The 23,261-nt window shown below is 46.0% G+C and overlaps 1 protein-coding gene across 7 annotated transcripts in view; it reads right to left on the bottom strand.

The window, feature by feature from the left end:
• GNE (glucosamine (UDP-N-acetyl)-2-epimerase/N-acetylmannosamine kinase) overlaps positions 1-23,261 on the bottom strand; it is an 82,853-nt gene that overhangs the window by 29,200 nt on the left and 30,392 nt on the right. For 3 of the 7 annotated variants that reach the window (XM_019490758.2, XM_014610334.3, XM_014610335.3), the window contains 3 exons: positions 9,330-9,501; positions 5,879-6,087; positions 1,079-1,530 (listed from right to left, as the gene is read on the bottom strand). In XM_019490758.2, coding sequence (XP_019346303.1) covers positions 1,079-1,530; positions 5,879-6,087; positions 9,330-9,380 — 712 coding nt within the window. In that variant the 5' untranslated portion in view covers positions 9,381-9,501. Of the gene's footprint in view, positions 1-1,078; positions 1,531-5,878; positions 6,088-9,316; positions 9,502-23,261 lie in introns of all 7 variants that reach the window. The other 4 variants (XM_019490759.2, XM_019490761.2, XM_019490762.2 and 1 more) reach the window with 2 other exon arrangements.

Consider the following 23,261-nt stretch of genomic DNA (forward strand, 5'->3'; position numbering starts at 1 on the left):
GTAGGTTTGGCAGGATTTAATATTTATTGGTAAACGTTGATTTCACCTCACACTCACATCCAACAAAAAAAAAAGTTCCATCAGTAACAATCAAAAAGAGAGAGGAAGAACAGAAGGGAGTTGCAGGCTGGGGTATAGGGGACCAGCCTCTTTAAAGAGGAAAACAGCAGGTAGCCTAATGACTTGCCACAATTGGCTGTTTGTTTGCAGGTGCTAGGAAGTAAACTGAAGGGAGATAACAGGCTACTTAAACCCCTACCCAGAGCTCAGAGCGGGGGAAGAGTATTTGAGTTGGATGGCTGTGGAGAAGGCATGTCAAGGAAGGCATGCAAAGTAGCAGGGGGGAATTCCTGACATCTGAGTAGGACAACTCAGCTGCAGAGAACCGAGGACAGCCTGTAAAAAGAGGTGAAACAGCCTACTGATGAGACTGGTAGAGACTCCAATTAGAAAGGATACAAGTTTTGGAGTTTTCTTGACCTTTTCATTCTTTTGTTTTGCCATCCTGGGGGCAATGATCTTTATGTTGTTAATTCAAGTTGATAAAAATTGAAATAAATGCTTAAAAATAAACATGAATATTATCCATCACAATTATAAAAAAATACTTGATTTTGGCCAAGCCTATATATAAGGTACCATTTTAGGACCCCTACTGCTCAGTCCTCCCAGGTTATAGAGTCACCAGCCTTTTCATATTGCTCTGGAAACAAATTGTTTTGGTAGGATGCATGAAAATCCTGATGTCTCTATCTTTGGTCCCTTTGGTCTATCCAGTTACTTATATTCTCAAAATGATGTACAACTTTATTAAATAAACAAGGCAGAGAAAACAGGAATTCTTCTTCCAAAAGATCAGGGGAAAAAGACAAAAGGAATTGTTTTGCAATGTCATTCTATTAAAGAAAAAAAAAAAAAACAGACTAAGGTTTTACTAGAGCTATATGTACCGAAGGAGAGAACAGCACTATAAGATTGCCCTTGGGTCCTTCATAGGCTTGTCCTCAAGGAGATTTTTATAAAAGTAAGACTGTTTGCTATAGACGTTGTGAACTACATACAGAAATACAATACCTACCTAACCATATACGTATAACGCCGATGTAGTCCTTATTTTTGGCAGAGAGTAGCTTGTCATATGAGGGACAGCCAGCCAAGAGTATACGATCATGGTCTTCACACATGGATATCAAATGTTGTTCTGCACTTCTTGTGCAGCACACATGGTAATGAGCCAGTTTAGTAATGGCATGTCTGATAGAGTCATCTATTGTTCCACTGACTTCCCCACCTTCAATATGAAGAATCCGAATATTCATTAAGGCTGCAGATGTGGCCAGTGCCAGTGCATCAAACCTGTCTCCATGAACTATCATTATATCAGGTTTCAGACGGTTAAGGACATCTGGTAGCTTTACTAATGCAAGGCCTACTGATTCCACCATGGCTGCCTCATCCTCGCCTCTCACGATGGTGTGTAACCTTGTATGAATGTCAAAGTCATCTTGTTCAATCATACGGTAGGTGTTACTGAAAACAAGATGGAAACAAAAGAAATACTTTGAGTGCAATGCTAATTGCTTTCATGTATGTTATGGACAGCAGAACGGTATACAAGCAATTTCATTATCGATTTGCTAACACAGTTTTAACTTTTTTGTAGAAAAGTTAGATTCCCTCTGTGCCCATCTCCTTGGAAAGCAACATTTCAGATTTTAGTGATGTTTGTTCACTGAAGCCAAAATTTTAAAACTGGGATACCCCATACAGGTACCTGAATCTATGTTTAGGTACCTTCATAAAAGTTCTGTCGAAGACCAGTAGTTTCCACTAGCTTCAGCAAAAATTGTGATTGTGCAGCACCTTCAAAAAACTGGGCCACTTTAAGTTCCAAACTTTGTGCATGCTAGCTTGAAAGCACTTGTCTGATACTATAGCCTGCTACCAAGTTAACACATTGTAAAAGCAAAACACGCAAAAAACTAAACATAGAAACAATACAAAAAATGAAATTTAAATCATCAAACTGAGGGGAGATAAATTGCACAAGATTGAAGACATTTAAGACTTCTAGAAAATCTCTTTTTAATATTTGAAATCAAGCAAATATTCAAATCTTTTGTCACGGCGGGCTCTGCCAGGAGGGCCGTGATCTCCCTATGACCCCCTTACTGTGCCAAGTCAGCCCAAGGGCACCCTCAAGTTCTCGCCCGCCACGTCTTTGATGTTTATGTATAGTTGGGAGGCTGCCTACGACTCCCTGGGCACTGTTAGCTGGGACCTCTGTCCCCGTGTGTTCCTGGACCCCCTGGGGGTCCCCCGGTATGATGGGTGCTCCCCAGGCACCCTAGCCTCATGGGCTACACGTGGCTCCTACCAACCCCTAATACCACGCCCCAAGCCTCGCTGATGGGAAAGACGCTGGTATGCCTCTTTATATATCTATATACTGCCCGTCTCTCGGGCCTCCTCTGCGTACTCTCATGCGCTCTCTGGGGCCTCCTCTTCTGGGTTGCCCTCTCTTGGGCTGTCTGAGCCCACTCTGGGCTTCCCTGGAATGTCGCCCCTCTCTGGGGGTCTTCTCTGTAATGTTGCCCCCTGTCTGGGGCCTTTGCAATAGTGCCCCCTCCTGGGGCTCTCCCTGCAATGCTGCCCGAACTCGAGCTTCTAAAATACAGCCCCCAGTCTGGAGCTCTCTGCACCCACTCTGGGGACTTCCCGGCAACGCCCCGACTCTCGGGCCCACCGCGCTGCTCCCCCCTTCTCTCAGGGCTCACCACGCCACTACCCCCTTTCACCAGGGCAACCGCAGCACTCTACTCTGCTCCGGGGTTTGTCACAGCACTAGCCCTTCTTCAGAGGCTCACCGTGCCCGCACTGGGCCTTCTAATAATATTGCCCCCTCTCTCTGGGGCTTGCTGTGCCCCTACTGGGCTTCCTAATAATATGGCCCCCTCTCTCTGGGGTTCATCGTGCCCACACTGGGGCGTCTCAAAGCTGCCCCTCTCTGGGGCTGGGGTCTACGTACCCTGCACACAACCCGGGGTCTATGTTCCCTGCCTGCAACCCACTGGTTGCACTCCTTGCCGCAAGCTGCGCCTTCACTGGCGCTGCGCCTTCACTGGCACCGGGGTTCCCATACCACTGGGGTTCCCCCTTAGAATACTGTGCCCTCACTCAGGCGCTGGGACCCCACCCCCTGTGGGTCCCTATGAGGCCTCCTCCAACCCCTATAGCCTCACCCAAACCACCGGTGTAATATCAAAGCCTGAACATAAACTCGAGCCTCCTGGCTATAACTCGAACATAAAGCCTCCTGGCTAAACCATGGTGCTCAAACCTCTCAGAGCTGCCATCCTTCACTCAGCTAGAGCGGTTCCTGTGATTCTCACTTCCTAGCTCCACGAGCTCCTGCCCCTCTGGCTGCTGGCAGGGAACTCCCAGCCTGTCCTCAGCCCTGGGCTTTATGAGGGCCAGGCCCTGCCCCTTCTGGCCAGCTGACTCACATTAGTTGCCCTGGCAACCCGCCGCTGTGGTTATGTTCTGCCAGGGCGCTCTCTCCCTGGCAGTTTCTACTCCCTAGGAGCAGGCACTGAGGTGCCCTGCGACATCTTTACTGAACAGTAAAAGTATGGAAAAATAAACATGGTTTAACCATAAAACTATTTACTTTATACCACATGAAATATTTTAATTAATCGCCAGACATTTAGTTAGTACAACTCTATCAAAGTATTTTTGTAATATGCTTTTACCAATCTGCTATACTGACTGGAGAACAGGAAAGAATGCTGAGCTTCTTCCACATAGTAGGAATTTTTGGAAACAGCTGACTCAGAAGTTTAGTTAGAAGACTTGCCCACCACATCAGCATAATTTAAATTATACATGAAAGGCTTCCAAAGTGCTTCCAAGCATTAGTACCAATGATGATAAATATGCAAACCTGAATATTATATATGTCAGCCAAACAACCTTAATGGCAGTCTCCCATTTTTTTAGTCCTGTATTTTACGCAAAAGGTGTAGTAGCAGTAAACGGGAACAACCAAATTGGTAAATCAGTCAGTTCCAAAGGCCTCTAGTATACTTTTTACTAGGCAGCAATACCATAGGTAAGGGGCTCTTTTTCATTGGTGATATAACATACATCAGCTTTCACCTGAAAATGGGAAAGCCTTATTTCTGATATGCTGGGAGACACCATTACACACACATCTGTAATCTATAATCTGTTAATCTGCCCCAAATTACATCTGCTTTTTTTGCAACTGCATAGCTTTGCACACATGGCAAGTTTGCAATCCATCAACATCCCCAATTCCTTCTCAGCAACATTACTGCCTAGCCAATCAGCTCTCATTCTGTATTTGTGCATTTTTTTCTTTCCTAGGAAGAGCACCCACATTTATCTATTTGTCAAACTTTATTTTGTTGTCAAGTGCCCAGTTTTCCAATTTATCAAGATCCTTTTGAATTACTACCCTCCAAAGGGTTTGCAACACTTCCCAGTTTTGTCATCTGCACACACTATCAGGAAACTCTCTATTTCTATATCCAACTCTTGAAAAAAAGGTTAAATGCTACCCAGACCAGATTTAGAACAGACTCCTGTGAAACCTCACTTGAAAGCAGCTGGCATTCTAATACAGATCCACTCATAATTGTTCACTGACTCTGGTTATTCAGCCAACTATGTCTCCACCTAACAGTAGTTGCGTCTAGCCTATACTTCTCCACAATTCTCTCTCAGACAAGATTTTTTTCCCCTTGCAGACTTCACACATGTATTTGTATAAAATCAAAACCACCAATACAATTCCTGCTTTCAAAAGGAATGTAGGTGCTTAAAAGGGAGAGCTAGGCAACTGTCTAAAAACCCAAATCCTAACCTTAAGTGTTTAAGCTTTTGCCACTGAAGTCCCTTAGGCACCTAACTTTCTGCTGCTACATATGCACAAAACTGTCCAAGTCTTGGCAGTGCCAAGATGCTCAGACCTCTTACCTCCAAGTCCTGTGAGGATTTACAAACAAGGCATTTAGCCATTCATCGTGTCTGTTGGGTTTGATCTCCTAAGTGTTACTAGAACATGACTGAGCCTCTCCCTTCACAAACACATCATGGATATATACAAAAGTCCCTGCTCTGGTGATTATTTATAACCTTGAAAATGAGAGGAGATAGCAGTCACGAAACTGAATAGCTTCTATCATTTTCAGGATTATTTTTGACAGCTACTTTTGTCATTTCTGGGGCCAGTAGTATGTATTTAAATGGAGTTTAGTTACATTACAAAGCAGACAGTGGGGCCAAAAGATGCCACACACGTAAGTGGTTTATGCACTTAACCAATTGGCAGATAACCAGTGTTTGTTATAATGTAGGCAACAGACAAAAAAAACTGGGACTGACATTGTGTTATGCAGTTAACCAAATTATTCACTAATCCAGTATGTAAGTGGTACACACCGTATTCCAAAACCGACTTGAAAGAGGAATGAAAAATTTAAAAAGGACAACGCCCCAATTACCAAAATGTTAAATAATACTGCATTCTATGTTATCTGATCTGAAACAATTCTAGATTGAACATCTGCGGAGTCCCAAAACTACAAGGATCATTAGTGGAAAAAGGCCATTGATGGAGGAGCCTAGGTTGAAAAACAGTTGTGTTCAGCCGTGATGGAAAAGTTTAATAATTTAAAATAATATTTAGCCAGGAAAAAATAGAAGGAATTGCTTTCTTACTGTCCCTTATACTATTCTAATGAGGAATGCAATCCTTCTTCTACATGAGATGACTACTGTATGATTTCCTTTTATGAACTCATGATCCTGAGGAATTACCCAAGGACAAAGATGTGTATTTCCATCTTACCCATAGTCATCGATAAGATGAGAGCCGAGAACCACCACTTCGAGCTCAAAGAACTCAGATTCTGCTTTAATGCCAAACATGATCGGGGCTAACTTAGAATAGTCAGCCCGGTTGCAAGTAGCAACACAGACACGAAGTTTTCGGTTGTTCCTATTCTTCTCCATAGCTTGTTTCTGCTTTTGTTTTGAAAGATTCTTAAAATACAGCTCCTGAAACAACAGAAAACAAGTATCTTATTTATCCGTGTAGTCATTAAATTATCCACTTAAGTGATACAGGCCTATTTGATGCATTGCATTAACATGGGCTTAACATCCACAAGCCCCCCAGTACTGGAGGGAGGCGGGGGCTTACTGGGTATACACCAATTGATTTTGGGAGACAACTAAGAGAAAACAGGTACGAGAGTAAGTTAATAGTCTCAAAACAAGTACACCAAGGAGGGATACCAGGCAGAGTACATAGACAGTGCCCACTGGCCCTAAAACAAATCCAGAGAGCTGTAAACAATACAGGATATGCAGCAGAATCCTAGGTTATTTCAGTATGGAGATCTGGAAAAGTGGTAACTAACTGATGACTAATCAATTAGTGGTGACTAATTGATGGGAAAGCAAGTATTCTACCATGGCAAGGGTTAAGCAGAAGGGGAAGAACAAAACCTCCAATACTTTTCATTTTAATTTTAAATATAACTTCAGAGCTTATTTACTTTAGTGTATTCATAAACAAAACACCATCCAGTAGTTAAAGCAAGAAGCCTGATGTCAGAACTCCTTGGTCTGAGTCCTAGCTCTAGCACTGCTTTGCTAGGAAGTTGAGGCAAATCACTGATGCCTACATTTTTCAAAAACATCTGCTAGTTTTGGACATCCAACCTGCACAGCTAAGATCCGCTGGGCATCCCTCCAATTTGAAACAGAGCTGTGGTTACTCAGTACCAGTGTGTATCAAGCTGAGGATGTTTCAAGCTGGGCATTCAAAAACTAAGGCATCCCAAATTTGTGGACACTTCTTGAAAAATGTAAACTAATTCTGTTGAATCAAACTCAAGTTTCCCAGACTGTAAAATTTTGCTGATACTATACTTATCTTGGACATCTTGAGGAATGTTTAATTGTAATTAAATATCTATAAAACACTATGTGATGTTCCAATAGAAAACACTAAATGCAAGGTTATTACTGTTTTACTAAATTAAAAAAATTGTATCCTAAAAGCAAACATCAGAAAGAACAGCTGGGAGATTCTTACTGTTGTATGAACAAAGATACTGTGTTGTAGGGCTGTGTGAAGCTTCGGTAGCCGATTTGATTCAGAGGAGATTTGGCCCGATTTTGCAGCTGAATCTCCGAATCTGAATAGAATCAGGAGACCAATTAAAAGGTTCTAATCAAGTCGGAAGCCTCAGAATTGATTCACAAAAGATTCAGCACTGATTCGGGGATTCAGCAATAGACAAATAGTCTCCAACTGGTAAATCTGTTGTGCTGGGTGGAGGGAAGGGGTGTTGGGGAAGGGGGGAAGATCAATGCTCCCACAGCAAGCGAGGGATTGGGGCTGGGGCAAGTTGCCCAGCCAGGGTCGGGGGGTGCAGGACTTGGGGAGGGAGTGTTGCAGTCTTTGAAAGCGGCGCAGTGCCATGTGCATCCTGCTGCTGAGCAGGCCAGGCAATGAGGTACATGACGCTGCTTTCAAAGGCTACAGTAAAGCATGGAGGTGGCGAGCAGGCAGAACACAGCTGCAGCATGCCCTTGCCCAGGGCAAAGATCGGGGGCCACAGCTCCCCCCCCACCCCTTGGAACGAACATGCCCCCCTTCCCCAGCTCCCCTGTGGTGCGCAGTGGCGGGAGTCGCCTACACACGCCCCTGGATGAGCCGCCAGGCTCCCATTGCCCCGTGACCTGGCCTGGCTGGGACCCATTCCCCGTAAATGGGGCCCCAGCAGGCTAGGTCGTGGGGCAATCCCCACAGTGCAACAGGGGGTAGGGCAAGGGTGAATGATTTGCTCCTGCCCCTACTCTGTTCCCTCCTGCACTGTGGGGGTCTTGATCTGCCTCCCCCAAGCCCAGGCAGTCAAAAGAAACTTACCGGCGTGCTATGCTGGGCCAGCTATGATCCCGGTACACCCCTCGCCCTTGCTGCAAAAGCCTGTAGCTGGGCTCCCCTGGCGTTTGGGGTGGCTAAGCCCCATTAGCCCCACCCCCAGCCTTCAGCCATCTATGCCCCAGCCCCAATCCCTTTCTTGCCATGGGGGGGGGGGGGGTGATTTGCCCCCCCCACAACACACAAGCTCCTTCTCTCCCCACTCCACTCACCACAACAGACTTACCAGCTAGAGGCAGCTGTGTCCAGCGTGATGAGGACTGCTGCCTGTTTAGTCTATGGCCGAATCTCTGAATCAGCACTAAATCTTCAGATCCGAATTGGCCAAATTGAAGGTGGACAGCGATTCGAATCAACGTCCCTCTGAATTGGCCAAATCTGAATCTGAAGTGAATACTTGTCGCTTCACACAGGCCTACTGTGTGGTCGGTCAAGAAAGATACTCCTTGAAAATTAGCTCTCAAGTCCTTTTCCAGCAATGCAGAAACACTAAGTAAAGGCTGTTATTAAATTAAGCTTATACTTAAAAGCCCTGGTTCTGACTGCACTTACATTTATATCAAATAGCAGCAGCTGCATTTAATGTAGTTGTACCAGTGTAAAACCAGTGAGAGATCACAATTAGGTCTTAAGAATTCATAGTTCTTATCACTCAGGTCCTTCCTATTTTCTCAAAATATAAATGCAAATTTAGAGCATAGCCTCCTTTTAAATTGTAATGTCCATAATTAACCGGTATAATGCCCAGTAAAAAAATTATCAGATGGAAAGTAAAATAACAGAAAAATAGCAGCCTTCAACTACCTGAAGGGGGAGATCGAAAGAGGATGGAGCTAGATTGTTCTCAGTGGTGGCAGATGGCAGAACAAGGAGCAACAGTCTCAAGTTGCAGCAAGATAAGTTTAGGTTAGACATTAGGAAGACTTTTCTCACTAGGAGGGTAGTAAAACACTGGAACAGGTTACCCAGAGAGGTGGTGGAAGCTCCATCCTCGGAGGTTTTTAAGGCCTGGCTCGCCAAAGCTTTGGCTGGGATGATCTGGTTGGGGATGGTCCAGCTTTGAACAGGGGCTGGACTAGACCTCCTGAGGCCCCTTCCAACCCTAAACTACCAAAGATTCTATGAATAGGAAGGGACCTCTAAAGCACAACCCCCTGCTAAAGGCAGATCATGATCATCTCTGTCTTCCCAAGCAGCTTCCCAAGAAACCACAGAAATGCCATACTGCTAGTTTCTTTACTCTTAATCTTTCTTCCCAACATGAAAATATGGCCACTTGAAATAATAGCTTCCACTTTCTGAACCTCAATTCTAAGTATTTTTATAGCTCACATTTTAAGCTTACTGTAGATGAGATATCCACAGGGCGACTCCAGAAACCTTGACACCTGATCATCCTTGCAGGTGGGCTGGATGGAAACCAGGTGGAATCCCAGGCTAGGAACAAGGAAGGATGGAGTACTATTCACTCAACCTTCCTATGGAGTCCATGGAAGTCCCAATGCAGAGATCCAGGTCTGAAAATGGGGTGGGGGGGAGCAGGAAAAGAATAAGAAAGGGCAATGAGCATTCTTTATTTATTGCTCACTAGGGTTATGCTTCTGTGGAGACAGCAGGGGGTCAATTCTTCCTTCCAGCTGCTTCCCAGACTCACTTGGATCTGGGAACTGGTAGGGCTGAAAGAGTAAACCTCCTTCTCATTCCACATAGAAGCCATCAGGAAAAAAGTTAATCAAGGGAAACAGAGCTTCCAATTTGTCATCTAGGTTTGTAACAGCCAGTGAAGTATTTATCTGAGATGCATCAACCTGTTGGCAGGCACTGAGACTGCTGGGAAAAGGTGAAGTGGATTTAGTTAACTAGCTGGAACATGTGACTTGTTTCTCCTAGAAACAAGGGGAGAGAGAGTAGCCTCTGGGGAAAGTTGAATGCTGAACAGTCCTGGGTAAAGCTGGCTAAAACTCAGAATTTCTGAAATGGCAGGAAATTCTGACATTTAGACATTTTCCATAAAACAAACTCTGACAAAAAATTGTATGGGCAACACTGACACACAGTGTTCCCAAAAGGAGACCTGCACTGCAGTGGTCCCAGCAGGAAACCTATACAATTCTTAGCCATTTCATCCAAAGCTACTAGGAATTCAAAAGTCCGTGTCTTTGAGAAAGACTGTCATGTAGACTGCTACAGGGCTGGGGTGGCAACTGGCAAGGAAATCAGGAAGCTCCAAGATCCATATCCTCAGGACAGTCCACATGGCACAGCTGCTCTGGAACCACCTGACCCAGGAAGCCTTGAGAGTCCCCAGTTCCAGGCTCCCAGCTTTGTCCTGGGACTCTAGCCCTAGCAGAGGTTCTCAGGGCTTCCAGGCTTGTTTGCAGAGATGAGAGATGAACCCTAGTTACAGGTCCTGCAAGCTTCCTGGTCCTTCTTTCAAGGCAGTCTCAAGTCATGGACCCTGAAAACCATGGGGCTCTCAGCTGCTTTGCCTAGTGAGCTGGCAGGAAATCAAGCAGGCTTCCATCAGCCTGCCTGAGATTTGGTGAACCAAATGTGTTTCCACAAAACATTTTAAGTTTGACTGGCTTGCTCCACTCCTCACACAGGAACCCCCAAAACAGATAAGCTTAGCACATGTCCATAGGACTGAGAGTGATTTCCACCCACAATTTTACATACTTTTTTTTCCAACTCCTCTGTCAATGTTTGTAAGCTACAATGCAATATGATAAAAAGATACTTGAATCCTTATCATGATATTCTCTACCTGGCCATATAAATGATAAGTGAACTTTGGAGCATCTTGATTCCCTTGCTTGTTGGCACTCCCAGCTCTAAGGCAGTCTGCATGGTAGTTAACTTGTAGTATGTATATACATTTAATTATATGCTTAAAGACAGCCTGACGAATTGAGAGTTTTACCTGAATAAAGACAGCAGAATCAAGTCCTAAATACTTTTCCTTTAGTTACACACTAGTAGTATCATGTCAAAAGCTCATTTACCACTTTCAATTGGCTAAGTTCCAGAACAAATAGTGTAAGGTAGGTCTTTCTTACTTTACATAAAAATAGTGCACTTAGATTTGCCTTCCATGTTTCACTGCATACAGATATATTAGATGTTAGCTGTCCCCTTTTCCACAAACTCTTGAACTTTTTTCCTGTCCAACATGTAGTGGCAATATGAGAAAATGATATCCCATTCACAAGAAGTAAGCGTTTACTCAGTTTTGTATCTCAATATTAACATAATATTTAAATCTCCCTTGTAGTCTTCTTCCCCTGTAGTATAAAATAACTCTTTCCCACTGTTTCATAGTAAACCTAGTTTCTGTTTACTTGGCATCCTGAGATAACTTAATCCTTGTTGCTTCAGTGTTTCGCAAACTCCTGATACCTGGGGCACAATTTTTCCTGGATTAGAATTGGTACCATACTTCACTCTTGCACCCAAAAAGGGAACAGGAAAAAGTGGCAGCAGTGGTTTGAAAACATTTTGCAGTCATCCAATCCAGGTGTAGCTCCCCAGCAACTGGAAGTTGTACAAATGCTGCAGCCAGGGAGCGGGAGACTGGGAGAAGTGGCAGGCAAGCACAGGGAAAAGCCCTCCTTCGGAGGCGGTGTCAGGCTGAACCAGGCTGGCAGTCTCTCCAACAGGTCACATGGAGCCACTCCACTGCATGCCCTGGAACCAAGGTGGGGGTTGGAAACAAAGCCTGTGCTGCCCTGAGAAGCCATTGATGCAGGCAAAGCTGGGGTGGGGAGGGAGGGGAAAGGGAGGCTTGTTGGCAAGGGCTCCCTGGAGCTCAGCACAACATAGCAGGGGTGGAGCCAGGTGAGAGGGCTCCTAGCTGCCCATAATCAGCTGAACCTGGAAAAGAAAGGGCATGTCCCACACCAAGAAGAGGACCACGGCACATATGCACAGCAAAGCACAGCAGAGTGTGGAGCTGAGGGCTCAGGTGCACAGTATGTCGCTGGAGTGCAGGCAGGGTGTGGCAGCAAAAGTTTGCAGACATCCAGTCCAGATGCCACCACTGCTGCTCACAGTTCCACTTGTGTGCAGCTTCCAGCCACTGGAGAGCTGCGCTGGGGCCACATATCTGCAAACTACTGCCGCCATGACCTGCCTGCATCCTGGGGACATGGCCACACTACACCCTGCTGCACCCTGCTCTGCACACCATACCTCCAGCTTAAAATACAAGAAAGAAAAGCATTTCTTGCAGCACACTGGGACCACTATTGTAGCTCAGGAATTCTCACACTGTAACATAGGGTAATTAGATCAGAACGTTCTTAAAAACCAAGTTGTACTATTTGCTGCTGCTTAAATTTGCACTGACTGACTTGTTTTTTGCAAAACCATGCTTTCATCTGTAATTGCTGTCTTTGTCTGAAGCTTTTCTATGCCCAGACTAGATGGCTTTTCCAACATTTCAAAGTCATTAGAAGCACTAAAAAATCCTGAATGGTTAGGTTAGGTTTCTGTGACTGTATGGAGGATCTCAGTAAATGCTGCAAATACTGTTACTGTTCATGCATCTGTAAATTAGAGTTAATGGTAACTTGTTCCTACTACTACTTCAGAGGCCAAACCGCAGTACAATTATGGTAATACTGCCTTAGAATGGTCTGAATAATACTTTTTGTAATTGCTTTTTGGAAATGTAGGGACTAAGAATGAGAAAAAATGCAATGCACTGAAATGATACATACTCTATTTTAAAAAGGCATGTCAAGTTAAAATTCACGTCTCTTCAAAAACTTTTGCATTTCTCATTCTTACACACAAGACTAAGGATTACCATAAGTGAAAGATCAGGAAAAAACAAAACCTACTTATCCGGTTTGTAATCAGTTTTATCTTGTCCCTGTTGACCAGTCTACCCTGCTCTATATGCAAGTCTTAACACACGGGGAAGAAAGACATTTAATAGACGTAGGAAAGCAAGAGTTTAACACATACATCTCAACTGGTCTGACAGCAGGTATAAGTAGAAAACTACTTTTGGCATAGTTCTTGAAAACAGCGAGGCTTTAAAACCACGGGTGGGCAAAATATGACCTACAGGCTGGATCCGGCCCGCCAGGCAAGTTCATCTGGCCCGTGGGTGCCCACCAACTAGTTATATCCTGGCCCAGCCCATGAGCCTCGCCCCCAACCTTGTGCACAGAAGGGCCGGGCCCAGCCATCATGCAGCTTCTAGGTGGGGCTGCTGCTGTCACTACTGCAACCGATGGGGGACCTGCTCAACTCCCCCAGAATCCAACAGCTCATCCTCGTCTCCCTGCTGCAGTGCTTGCTCTGGGCAGTGTGTATAGGGAAGCGGTGGGGGCAAGGGGAGGGAAGCTGCAGCTGAGCAGGAGTGCAACGTGTGGGGCTGGGGGGAATGCAGAGCCTGTGCCCAGGACGGCACCAGGAACATGGACGTCGGGTGGGCAGGGGTGTGAGAAAGGATGGAGGGGGATATGGGGACCCCCCCCTCCTCACACACACACACACACACACACACACACACACACTCCCTCCAATGATGTACAGAGCCTCTGGTGGCAGGCGGAGGGCGCTCAGGACACTCATGGCCCACATGGGCACTGACGCCCGGCGGCACAAGGCGGCAGCAAGTGCAGCCAGGCCAGCCCGCTTCTATCGCCCTGTGGCTCACATGCAGTTCCTGGCACTTGTGTGCCACCAGGAAAAGCCCTGCATAATGGAGCTGTATGCCCTCCCTGCTGTGCAGGTCCTGGGACTCTGCCAGGAAGCAGAGTGCTCCCCTCCACTTATGGCGGAGTCCTAGGAACTACATGGCAAAGAGTATCAAAGGCAGCCGGCTCCATCGTGGGGCTTCCCCTGCTGGCACAGGAGTGCCAGGAGCTGCACGTGCACCATGGGGAGCCCTGTGTGACAGAGGCGGGCCAGCCTGGCTGTGTTTGTTGCTGCCATGCACGGTGCTGGCTGATGCCATGTGCTGCTGGGTGGGAGCACCTGCTCAGGCCCTGAGCACCCCGAGTGCCCACCACCTGCTGTTGCTGCCACTGGTGGGGACTGTGCACCATGCAGGGGGAGTGTGTGGGAGGTCCCCCGTATCCCCCCCTCCCTCACAACCCCACAAACCCTACACACCCACACCCTGCCCCCACAACCCCCCACATATACCAACATACCCTATGTCCCCCAAACACAGCCACCCCCCCACAACAGCCCCCACACCCCTCCATACACGCCACCCAAGCATACCTCACACACAATATACAAGAGTAATATTTAATTTAAGTTATTATGCAATCACCTCTATATACACTATGCAAACACAAATCACGACAAAAATATTTTTGTAGTAAAAGTAAAATATATGTTATAGTATGTGTTTGACTTTTAGTATATGGTTTGGTTTTTTTCTGGTTCCAAGATGGCAACCCCCTCTCCCCCCGCTCCCAAAAGAAGTACTTCCAGGGGCAAGAGAAGCAACTTCCGGCGGCAAAGGTCAGAGGTTAGGGGGTGGGGCTTCTGGCCCCAAGATAGCACCTAAGGGGCAGGGCACCTGTCATGGGGCAAGACTACCCTTGGGGCACTCGACAGCTCACCAAAACTCATTAAGCAGCTTTTCAGCTGAAATAATTACCCACCCCCTGCCTTAAACAGTGTCTTTCAGCTATGAAAGTTAACAGCAAGTTAACAACCACCCTGCTGGCTGGCCCCTTCCTAGAACCAGGCAGTAAATTACAGGTAGGTTTGAACCCTTAATCTTAAATCACCATTCTCCCTTCACCACTATTACTTCTTAAAAGCTGCTTCCTTCTATTGACCTGCAATGCTCTCACACCTGTCTCAGCACCTACAAGAGGACTCAGCCATCCTTCCCTCTAATGTATCTATGCGTTTATGTCAGGCTGGGGCACTTCCAAAGTATTGCTTCCTATTTCAGGGCTTGTGTAATATGGGGTATCAAGGAAAGCTGAGGCAAATCAGCCAGAGTAAAATTGCATTAAGCCTTCAAGTGGCTTCATATATCAAGTAGCCTTAGATTACTGTAATTTAAGACACTTGACATAAACAAGGGCAAAAGCATAAAGGTTTAGTATGATTTAATTTATATGCTGTGATACTGATTCTCTTAACTTTCTTGGATATTACTATATAAACAAGTGCCAAATCTGTTAATAGGAGCTGTCATCTCAGTAGCAGATAGTTCAGGGGTGGGCAAAATGCAGCTCAGGGGCCGGATGTGGCCCACCAGGCCATTGTATCCAGCCCACAGGGCCCCTAAAAAATTTAGTAAATTAATATTTATCTGCCCTGGGCTGCCTGTCATGCGGCCCTCGCTTGCTTGCCAAAACTCAGTAAGCGGCCTTCTGCCCAAAATAATTGCCCACCCCGAGATAGTTTCTCTCAAAAGTGAACAGTAGCACAGTAATGTTCCACTCCTAGCTGATTAAATGAAAGGCAATAGGATTCAGTCCTGATACACTACTGAGCAGTATAACAGAGAAGGATTAGGCCATCTTCCAAAATGTTGTGAAATTATTTAGACTGAAGGAATAACTATCTTTCAGACAGTTTTAAGCACAGACAAAAACTTTACCATGCTTATGAAGTTTAGCCTATTCAGAGATAGTTATGCGAGGCTTTCAAACTAATTTACAAGCAAAGCGAGTAGTAATAAAGAAAAAAAGAACAAATCAAGTGATTTTTATAACCTAGATTGACTTTAAGTGGTAGTTATTATACCATTTATTTGGCAATAAAGTCAGTTCCCTTTTATTGAGAAATGGAAAAACTAGATCATAGTGGGTTAGCAAAAAATGTATGTCATTTAGAAAAAAAATAACCATATTCCTTCAAATTGAACCATATCTCACATTGGAATTTTAGGTCAATTATAGCCATTTTCCCATCAAAAATTTTAGTGCAGCACAATGCCTATGTTTATGTCAACTGAAAAACAGTATAAAAACCAATTTCCTTCTCAAGTTTAAAGTACCAAACTCCTGATTTCAGCCTAATTATAGGCATAATCGTTGCACAAATAGATTTTTGTGTGGTTTAGCTGAGCTCCAGAACTGGAGACAAACTTCTCCTCAGCATGGGAAAAAGAACATTCTCCCATGACTGACTGTCATTACCAGTTACCGACTTATTAGAACTTTTTACACGACAAATTCAGAATCTTTGCCTTGTTTTTCTTCTGCACAGCCTGTACATGCAGCAAAAAGATTAATGATTAATAAAAACAAGCTGTTTTACCTTCTGTCAGCTAGCTCCACCCACCTTTTTCCCCCCAAGACACTAACTGTAAACTGTATTTAACTCCTGAATCACTGCACGTATGGGTTTCTAATTCTTTTCATAAAACTTAACAATGTATGAACTTACAGTTTTTTCTGCCATTGTGTAAGCTGAGGCCCATGCCATTACAAGAGATTGTCATCAATGCCTATCTAATGTTTGCCATGAACCATATTAAGTTTTCTGATTTTTCTCATCTGGATACGCATTCTCTGCGCACATGAAATTTGAACTTTGTCTAATATTGATTAGAAATGAGATATTAAACTAGGGGGAGGGGTGTTTACCAGTGCTGAACAGAAGATTCACTTTCTGAGACTCATGCAGAACATTCTGATTAACGCATCGTGGTATGCCATTAGCTTCTTTGCAACAGCATTGCCTTGCCGACTGATTTAGCTTGTGATCCATTACAAACCCCAAATTCTGCAATCTAGACACTCATTCACTATTTTATATCTGTATATTCAGTTGTCCCTTTCTACGCACAATATTTAGTATTTGTCTGTACTGAATTTCATCTGATGAGGACAAGCACCATGTCCTTTGGCAGTCCCTCACAGTTGAGGATGATTGTCTTCCATGGTCTTATCTGTGTCCAAAAATGGCTGATGAGACCTATCCAGGATCGACAGACCCTACTGCAGCTTGGACACGTTTCTGTGTGGGATGGGTGGTAGGCCTGTGTAAAATTTCAACAAGTGTTTCGTTTTGAAGCTGTTTTGACACATTTCAAGCTTGAAACGGCGAAATTGAAACGAAATGAAATGAAAGGCTTCGAAACAGCTTTGAGACGAAACAAGGGCACTCAAAATGTTTTGAGTTTCAAAGCCGGGCTTGCTTGTAGCTAAATGGAAGCTAAGGAGAGGGAGGGGGAAGAGGGCAGAAGGACTGCTCGATATTGATATCTAGCTCCTGGTTGGATTCCCCAGCTCTCTGATTGTTTCCCCCAGCTCTCTGATCATTTCCCCAGCTCTTCCTGGCGGGTGCTGGCCCCCGATCTCTGCGTGGGGTTTCAGCACGCTGCTGCTGCAGGCTGGGGCCAGCAGCAGATGCTCAGTGCAGCCCGCACTGAGCACCAGGAAGACTGCAGTGCACTGCTGGCCCCAGCCTGCAGCGTGCTGAAACCTGGCGTGGGGATCCGGAGGCCTGAGCCCCTCAGAAGAGCTGAGGGAATGATCAGAGAGCTGGGGAATCAAACCAGGAGCTGGGGGAATGTTCAGGCCCCTGAACATTCTCCCATTTCCCAGTTTGATTCCCTGATCTTTCCCCAGCTCTCCGATTGCTTCCACCAGGTCTTCCCGGGGGGCATGGGCCCCCAGATGATGCAGGATGACAGCAGGATGCCGCTGCCAGCTGGGGATGGTGGCGGCCCTGGGCTATTTCCCTAGCCAGCAGCAGCAGCCTGCTGAAACCCTGCATGCAGATCCAGGGGCTGTGCTCCCCAGGAAGAGCTGGGGGAATGATCAGAGAGTTGGGGAATCAAATCGGGATCTCTGGCTGACAGGTGGATCTACCCCAGCAGCACATGGCACCCTGCTGAGCTGCACTGCACCCATGCAATGGTGCAGCTGCAATGCAGGGACCAGTCGGGGGGAGAGGTGATCCCCACTGTCCCCCGCTGTGTGGGGGTGCTCTGCCACGGGGACTCAGAGGCCCCAGTCAAGCCAGAGCCAGGGAGCGCAGGGCTTTTTTTTTTTTTTTTAAACTTTCGCACTCACTGGCTGCGGAGCATGCAGGTGACAACATGCCGCAGCTGCCAGCTGGGGCCAGCACCAGCACCCAAGTCTGCCCAGTGCAGCCCACGCCAAGAAGAACCCAGTGCTGGCACTGGCCTCAGTTGGCAGCAGCAGCCTGCTGTCATCCTGCACACAGATTTGGGGGCCCGCATCCCCTAGGAGGGCTGCGAGGCTGTGCCAGACTCCTCCTGAGGGGAGCGGGCCCCCAGATCTGTGTGCAGGATGACAGCATGCTGCTGGCAAGTGATACTACTTTTGCTTTGAACAGTTAGGTGCAGGGGTTTTTGTGAAACTGCACCTCAATCTTCTTGAAACTTGGCAGGCTTCATGCCCTCAGAAGGGGCTACCATCCCTGCAATTTTCATCTGAATCAGGCAAGAAATAACAAAGTTATAGGTATTTTCGTGATTCCCCATTATAGCCTATAGGCAGAAGATTGAGACGTGTGAAACAGTGAAACAGTTTCAATCAAATGAAATGGGACGGTGCTTCAAAACAGTGAAACGAAACACTGTCCCTTCAAAATGGTGAAACAGAAGTCGAAATGAAATGGTGCTGTTTTGCACAGCCCTAATGGGTGGTGCTGGATTTTTTATTTGGTCCTCAACATACTGTTTCTGCTGCTCTCACTTTTCCATCTCCTGTTGTTGTCATGAAGTTTCAAAGTACTGATATTCCTGAAGCAGACTCTTCTTCCGTTTGGTGTGGTCCTGGGCAATGAGCTGACATCAATGTTACCTTTTTTTTTAAGATGGCCTTTAGGATGTCCCTGAAGTGCTTTTTCTGCCCTCCTCTTGATTGTATGCCTTGGCTGAGCTGAGAGAACAAAACTTGCTTTTGGAGTCCAGAGTCAGACATCCAGATCACCTGGCCAGCCCAATGAAGTTGATGCTGGATGATCATTGCCTTAATGCTCATGGTGTTTGCTTGCAGGAGAACGTTAACATTGGTGTGTCTGTCTTCCCACTGGATTTGGAGGATCTTCCGCAGGCAGTATTGATGGTACCTCTCCAACAACTTTATATGTCTCCTGTACGTTGTCCACAACTCAGCTCCATACAGCAAGGTGGGGATCATGACTGCTTGATAAACTCTGAGCTTCATTTTGGATCTGATGTCATGATCTTTGAACACCCATTTTTTCAGGTGTCCAAAGGCTGCACTTGCACATTTGAAGCAATGTTGGATTTTTTCATTGTCAGTCTTCTGCAAGAGATGGCTTCCGAGGTATGGGAAATACCCAACATTCTCCAGAGTCTCACTGTGGATCTGGAATACCAGAGCTGGGGCCTGTTCATTAGGAGCTTGTTGGTGGTGGACCTTAGTCTTCTGAACATCAAGCGTCAGTCCTGTTTTCTTGGATGCCTTGGTAAAGACACTGACAATTGCCTGAATGTCTGCTTCCCAGTGAGCACACACCACAGCATCATCAGCATACTGAAGCTCAATGATTGTGCTCAGGGTGGTCTTGGCTTTGGCTCGGAGTTGGCTGAGGTTAAACAGCTTACCATCCATTTGGTAGTTTAGCTTCACTCCAGCTGGAAGCTTGAGTGGAGCTCAGAAGTAACATCGTGGCAAGGATTATTGAGAAGAGTGTTGGAGTGGTGACACAGCCTTACTTAACTCCTATTTTAACCTCAAAGGAATCTGTGAAACATCCATTATGAGAACCACCACACATACTGTCTTGCAGCAGGCAGAGAATGGTGAAACGGGCATCCAGATTTCAGAAGGATCCTCTAAAACACTTCTTGGCTAACAGAGTCTAAAGCTTTTGTGAGGTCAAGGCCATGTACAGAGGCTTATGTTGTTCCCAACATTGCTCCTACAGCTGGCCAGCTGTGAAGATCATGTAGGTTGTGCCTCTTGATGCCCTAAACCAGAGGCAGGAAATTATTTTGGGTGGAGGGCCACTTAATGACTTTTGGTGAGCTGTCAAGGGCTGCAAGGGTAGCCCCTTAACAGGTGCCCTGCCCCTTGGTCACCATCTTGGGACTGGAAGTCCTACCCCCTAACCTCTGAACTTTGCCACCAGAAGTCTTTCCCCTTGTCCCCAGAAGTACTCTTTTTGGGAAGGGGCTTTGACATCTTGGAACAGGGAAAAAATTACATACTAAAAATCAAACATTGACAATAACATATTTTAACTTTATTCAAAATATATTTTTGTCCTGATCTGTGTGCGCTTGTGTGGTGTGTATAGAGGCGATTGCATAATAGCTCAAAATAAGGTCTTACTCTTGTATATTGCGGGGGGGTGGGGGGTGGAAAAAGACCCGCTGCGGGCCAGATCCAGCCTGCGGGCTGTATTTTGCCCACCCCTGCTCCATACCCACACTGAGATTCTGGGAGGACTTCTTCAGCAAGTGGAAGGGGATGGTTCAGAATGGTTTTTGCAATGATCTTTCCTGTGGTAGACAGCAAGATGATCCCTCTGTAGTTTTCACAGTTGGACTTGTCTCCTTTCCTGAAGACTGCCACAACCATGGCATGCCTGAGGTCATCTGAGATTTCCTTATCATTCCAGATTCTTAAGATGAGGGCATGAAGTTGTGATGTAAGCTCCTCTCCTCCCTGTTTTAAGATTTCAGCAAGGATTCCATCTGCTCCAGATGCCTTGTTCATCTCCTTGATAGCTTTCTTCACTTCATCAAGGGCTGAAGGGATTCCATGATTATCTGTGACTGAGTGTTGTAGGATGGAGTTGAGAACACTTGTCAATAGTACAGTGTTGACCGAGAAGGTCTTCAAGATGCTCCTTCCAACAGGCATTGATGGCTCCCCTTTCCTTGATCAGGTCTCCTCCATCCTTAGGTCTTAAGGGGTCTGGTCCCTGAGTGCTTGGACCAGAGATGGTTTGGCAGCACTAAAGAAGCTGCACAAATTGTGGATGTCAGCCAGATATTGAATCTCCTTCACCTTGTCTTCCCACCATTTGTTCTTCATAACATGTGTCCACCTTTGGATCTCTGCCTTGTCTTATTGGAGATTCAGATTTCTTTTGCTCACAGTTGGTGTCATTTTGCCAAGCCCAAAAGGCCTTGTGCTTGCGATCAATCAACTCTTGGATCTCCCAGTCATTCTCATCAAACCAATCGTGATGATTCCTGGTAAAGAATCTAAGTGTCTCTTCACAGGTGCTGATGACAGTGGCCTTGAGGGCACTCCACAAGCTGCTGACATTCTCCCATTGTTGTTGATTGGAATTCACCAGTTTTGTATTGAGGCACTGGTGGAATAGGTCTCGCTTGCTTGGGTCCTTGAGTCCTTCAATGCTGATCTTCTGTCGGCATTGCTTTTGCTGCAGCCATTCTTTGGGAGCCAGTTTGAGTGACATAACCAAGTGGATCAGTGATCAGTTCAGCAATCATCATCTCCTACCATAGCTCGGGTGATGCAGGCATCTTTGCGAGGAGAGGCACGGATGATGACATAGTCAATCAGGTGCCAATGCTCAGATCACTGGTGTTGCCGTGATGTCTTGTGCCTGTTTTTCTGGTGGAACAGGGTGTTGATGATGGTGAATCTGTGTTCTGTGCATTTGGTCAAGAGGAGGATGCCAGTGGAGTTGACCTTTCCCGCTCCTTTGTTGCCGATGGTTCCATTCCAGATGTTAGAGTCCATTCTGACTCTGGCATTGAAATCCCTGAGAAGAATAAGTCTGTCTCCCTCTGGAATGTCAGAAACAACTTGGCCAAGGTTGGTATAGAATTCCTCCTTGGTTTCATCAGCTGCATCAAAAGTTGGAGCATATATGCTGATGACAGTGGCATATTGGCTTCCCGCCAGTTTAAAACAGGGAGATTCATGAGATACTCATAAATTCCAAAAGGGAACTCACTGAGTTTGTTTATAAGTTCATTCTTAATGGCAAAGCCGACTTCACAGAGTTGGTATTCTTCTTCGTATTTGTCCTTCCAAAAGAAGGTATAGCTACCATCATGTTCTTTAAGCTGCTCATCTCCTGCTCTCTAGGGCTTGCTTATTGCAGCTACATTGATCCTGTGTCACCTGAGTTCTCGAGTTGTGATTGCAGTGCGGTGCTCTGGGCATTCACGGTTAATGTTATCCATGCAGGTCCTAATGTTCCAAGTCCTGAAAATAATGGTGTGTCTTTGTTGGTATTTTTGACTACAGTAAAGGTGATCCCACTAGATACAGTTATCCATCCAGTCAGGAAGAAATACAGAATACTGTATTAGACAGACTATGTTTAGGACATCTTTTCCAGCCCTAAGCAGAGCAGATCCTGAAGAGGGCTGCTCAGTCACAGGTATAATTGCTGAATCGTACTCCTATCTCGTCCAAGTGCTAGACAACTTTCTTGTAACTGCTGCCTTTGTGCCAGTTCATGAGTAGGTGCTTCCAGACTTCACAATCCTGCTCCCATCACTATTAGGACGTTGCCAAAGGGCTTGAGGAATGTGCTGCCACGAAAGACGTCTGTGTGTGACTTCTTTTATCGTGGAGAAACTGCTGCACCATCAGCTTCCACACGGCTCTTGACAGAATGGGACCTTGAGCCAGTGGCAAGGAGACCAGGACAACTGGGGATCTTGTCCTGCTGCAGTCTTCATCCACCTTTGCAGCTGTTGAGATTCTAACATCTGCCTGCTTCACCGGTGAGGGCCTGTAGACCTACAGCTGGGAGCAAAATACACAATGGGGGCAATATCTCTCCCAGCAAAGTTTTCCTACCCATGGTAGATTAACCCTTTTGCCAGCTCTGGAGTCCCCATTCCCACCAGCTCTTGACTTCACCTAACCCTGCCTGGTTCTTCATTTCTCAACTTTCTGCTGTTTTTTTTCTTTCATATCAAGTACGTTCTTGCCTTCCTCGCGTCTGCGGCAAATTGAACCTAAATTCTGCAGCACAATGGAGAGTATGTGATAGTTACAAAATACATGTTGAAAAAGACATGGGTTCGATCCAGAACACAGAGCAAGTCTGCAGGCTTGCATGGGATCAGAAATTTGGCAGTGGGGCAAGCAGTGGCAGTATTAACTGCTGTGGCTCCTGGAGCAGTGGCAGCCACTGCTCATCCTGTGCGGGCCGGGTCTGGCCCCGGGCCCTTTTCGTCGCTCTGCACGTGGGCTGTGGCCAGCAGCCCGGGCAGGCCGGGTTGGAGAGGGCGGGCGCTGAGCTAGAATTAGGCACAGACACGTAACGGTTGATTTTAAGATTGTTTACTTACACCGAGATGGTCGCGGTGCAGGCTGAGAACTTGCTTGAGTTGCGGTTACAA

Source organism: Alligator mississippiensis, chromosome 3 (assembly GCF_030867095.1).
Source record: "Alligator mississippiensis isolate rAllMis1 chromosome 3, rAllMis1, whole genome shotgun sequence".
Classification (NCBI taxonomy): domain Eukaryota; kingdom Metazoa; phylum Chordata; order Crocodylia; family Alligatoridae; genus Alligator; species Alligator mississippiensis.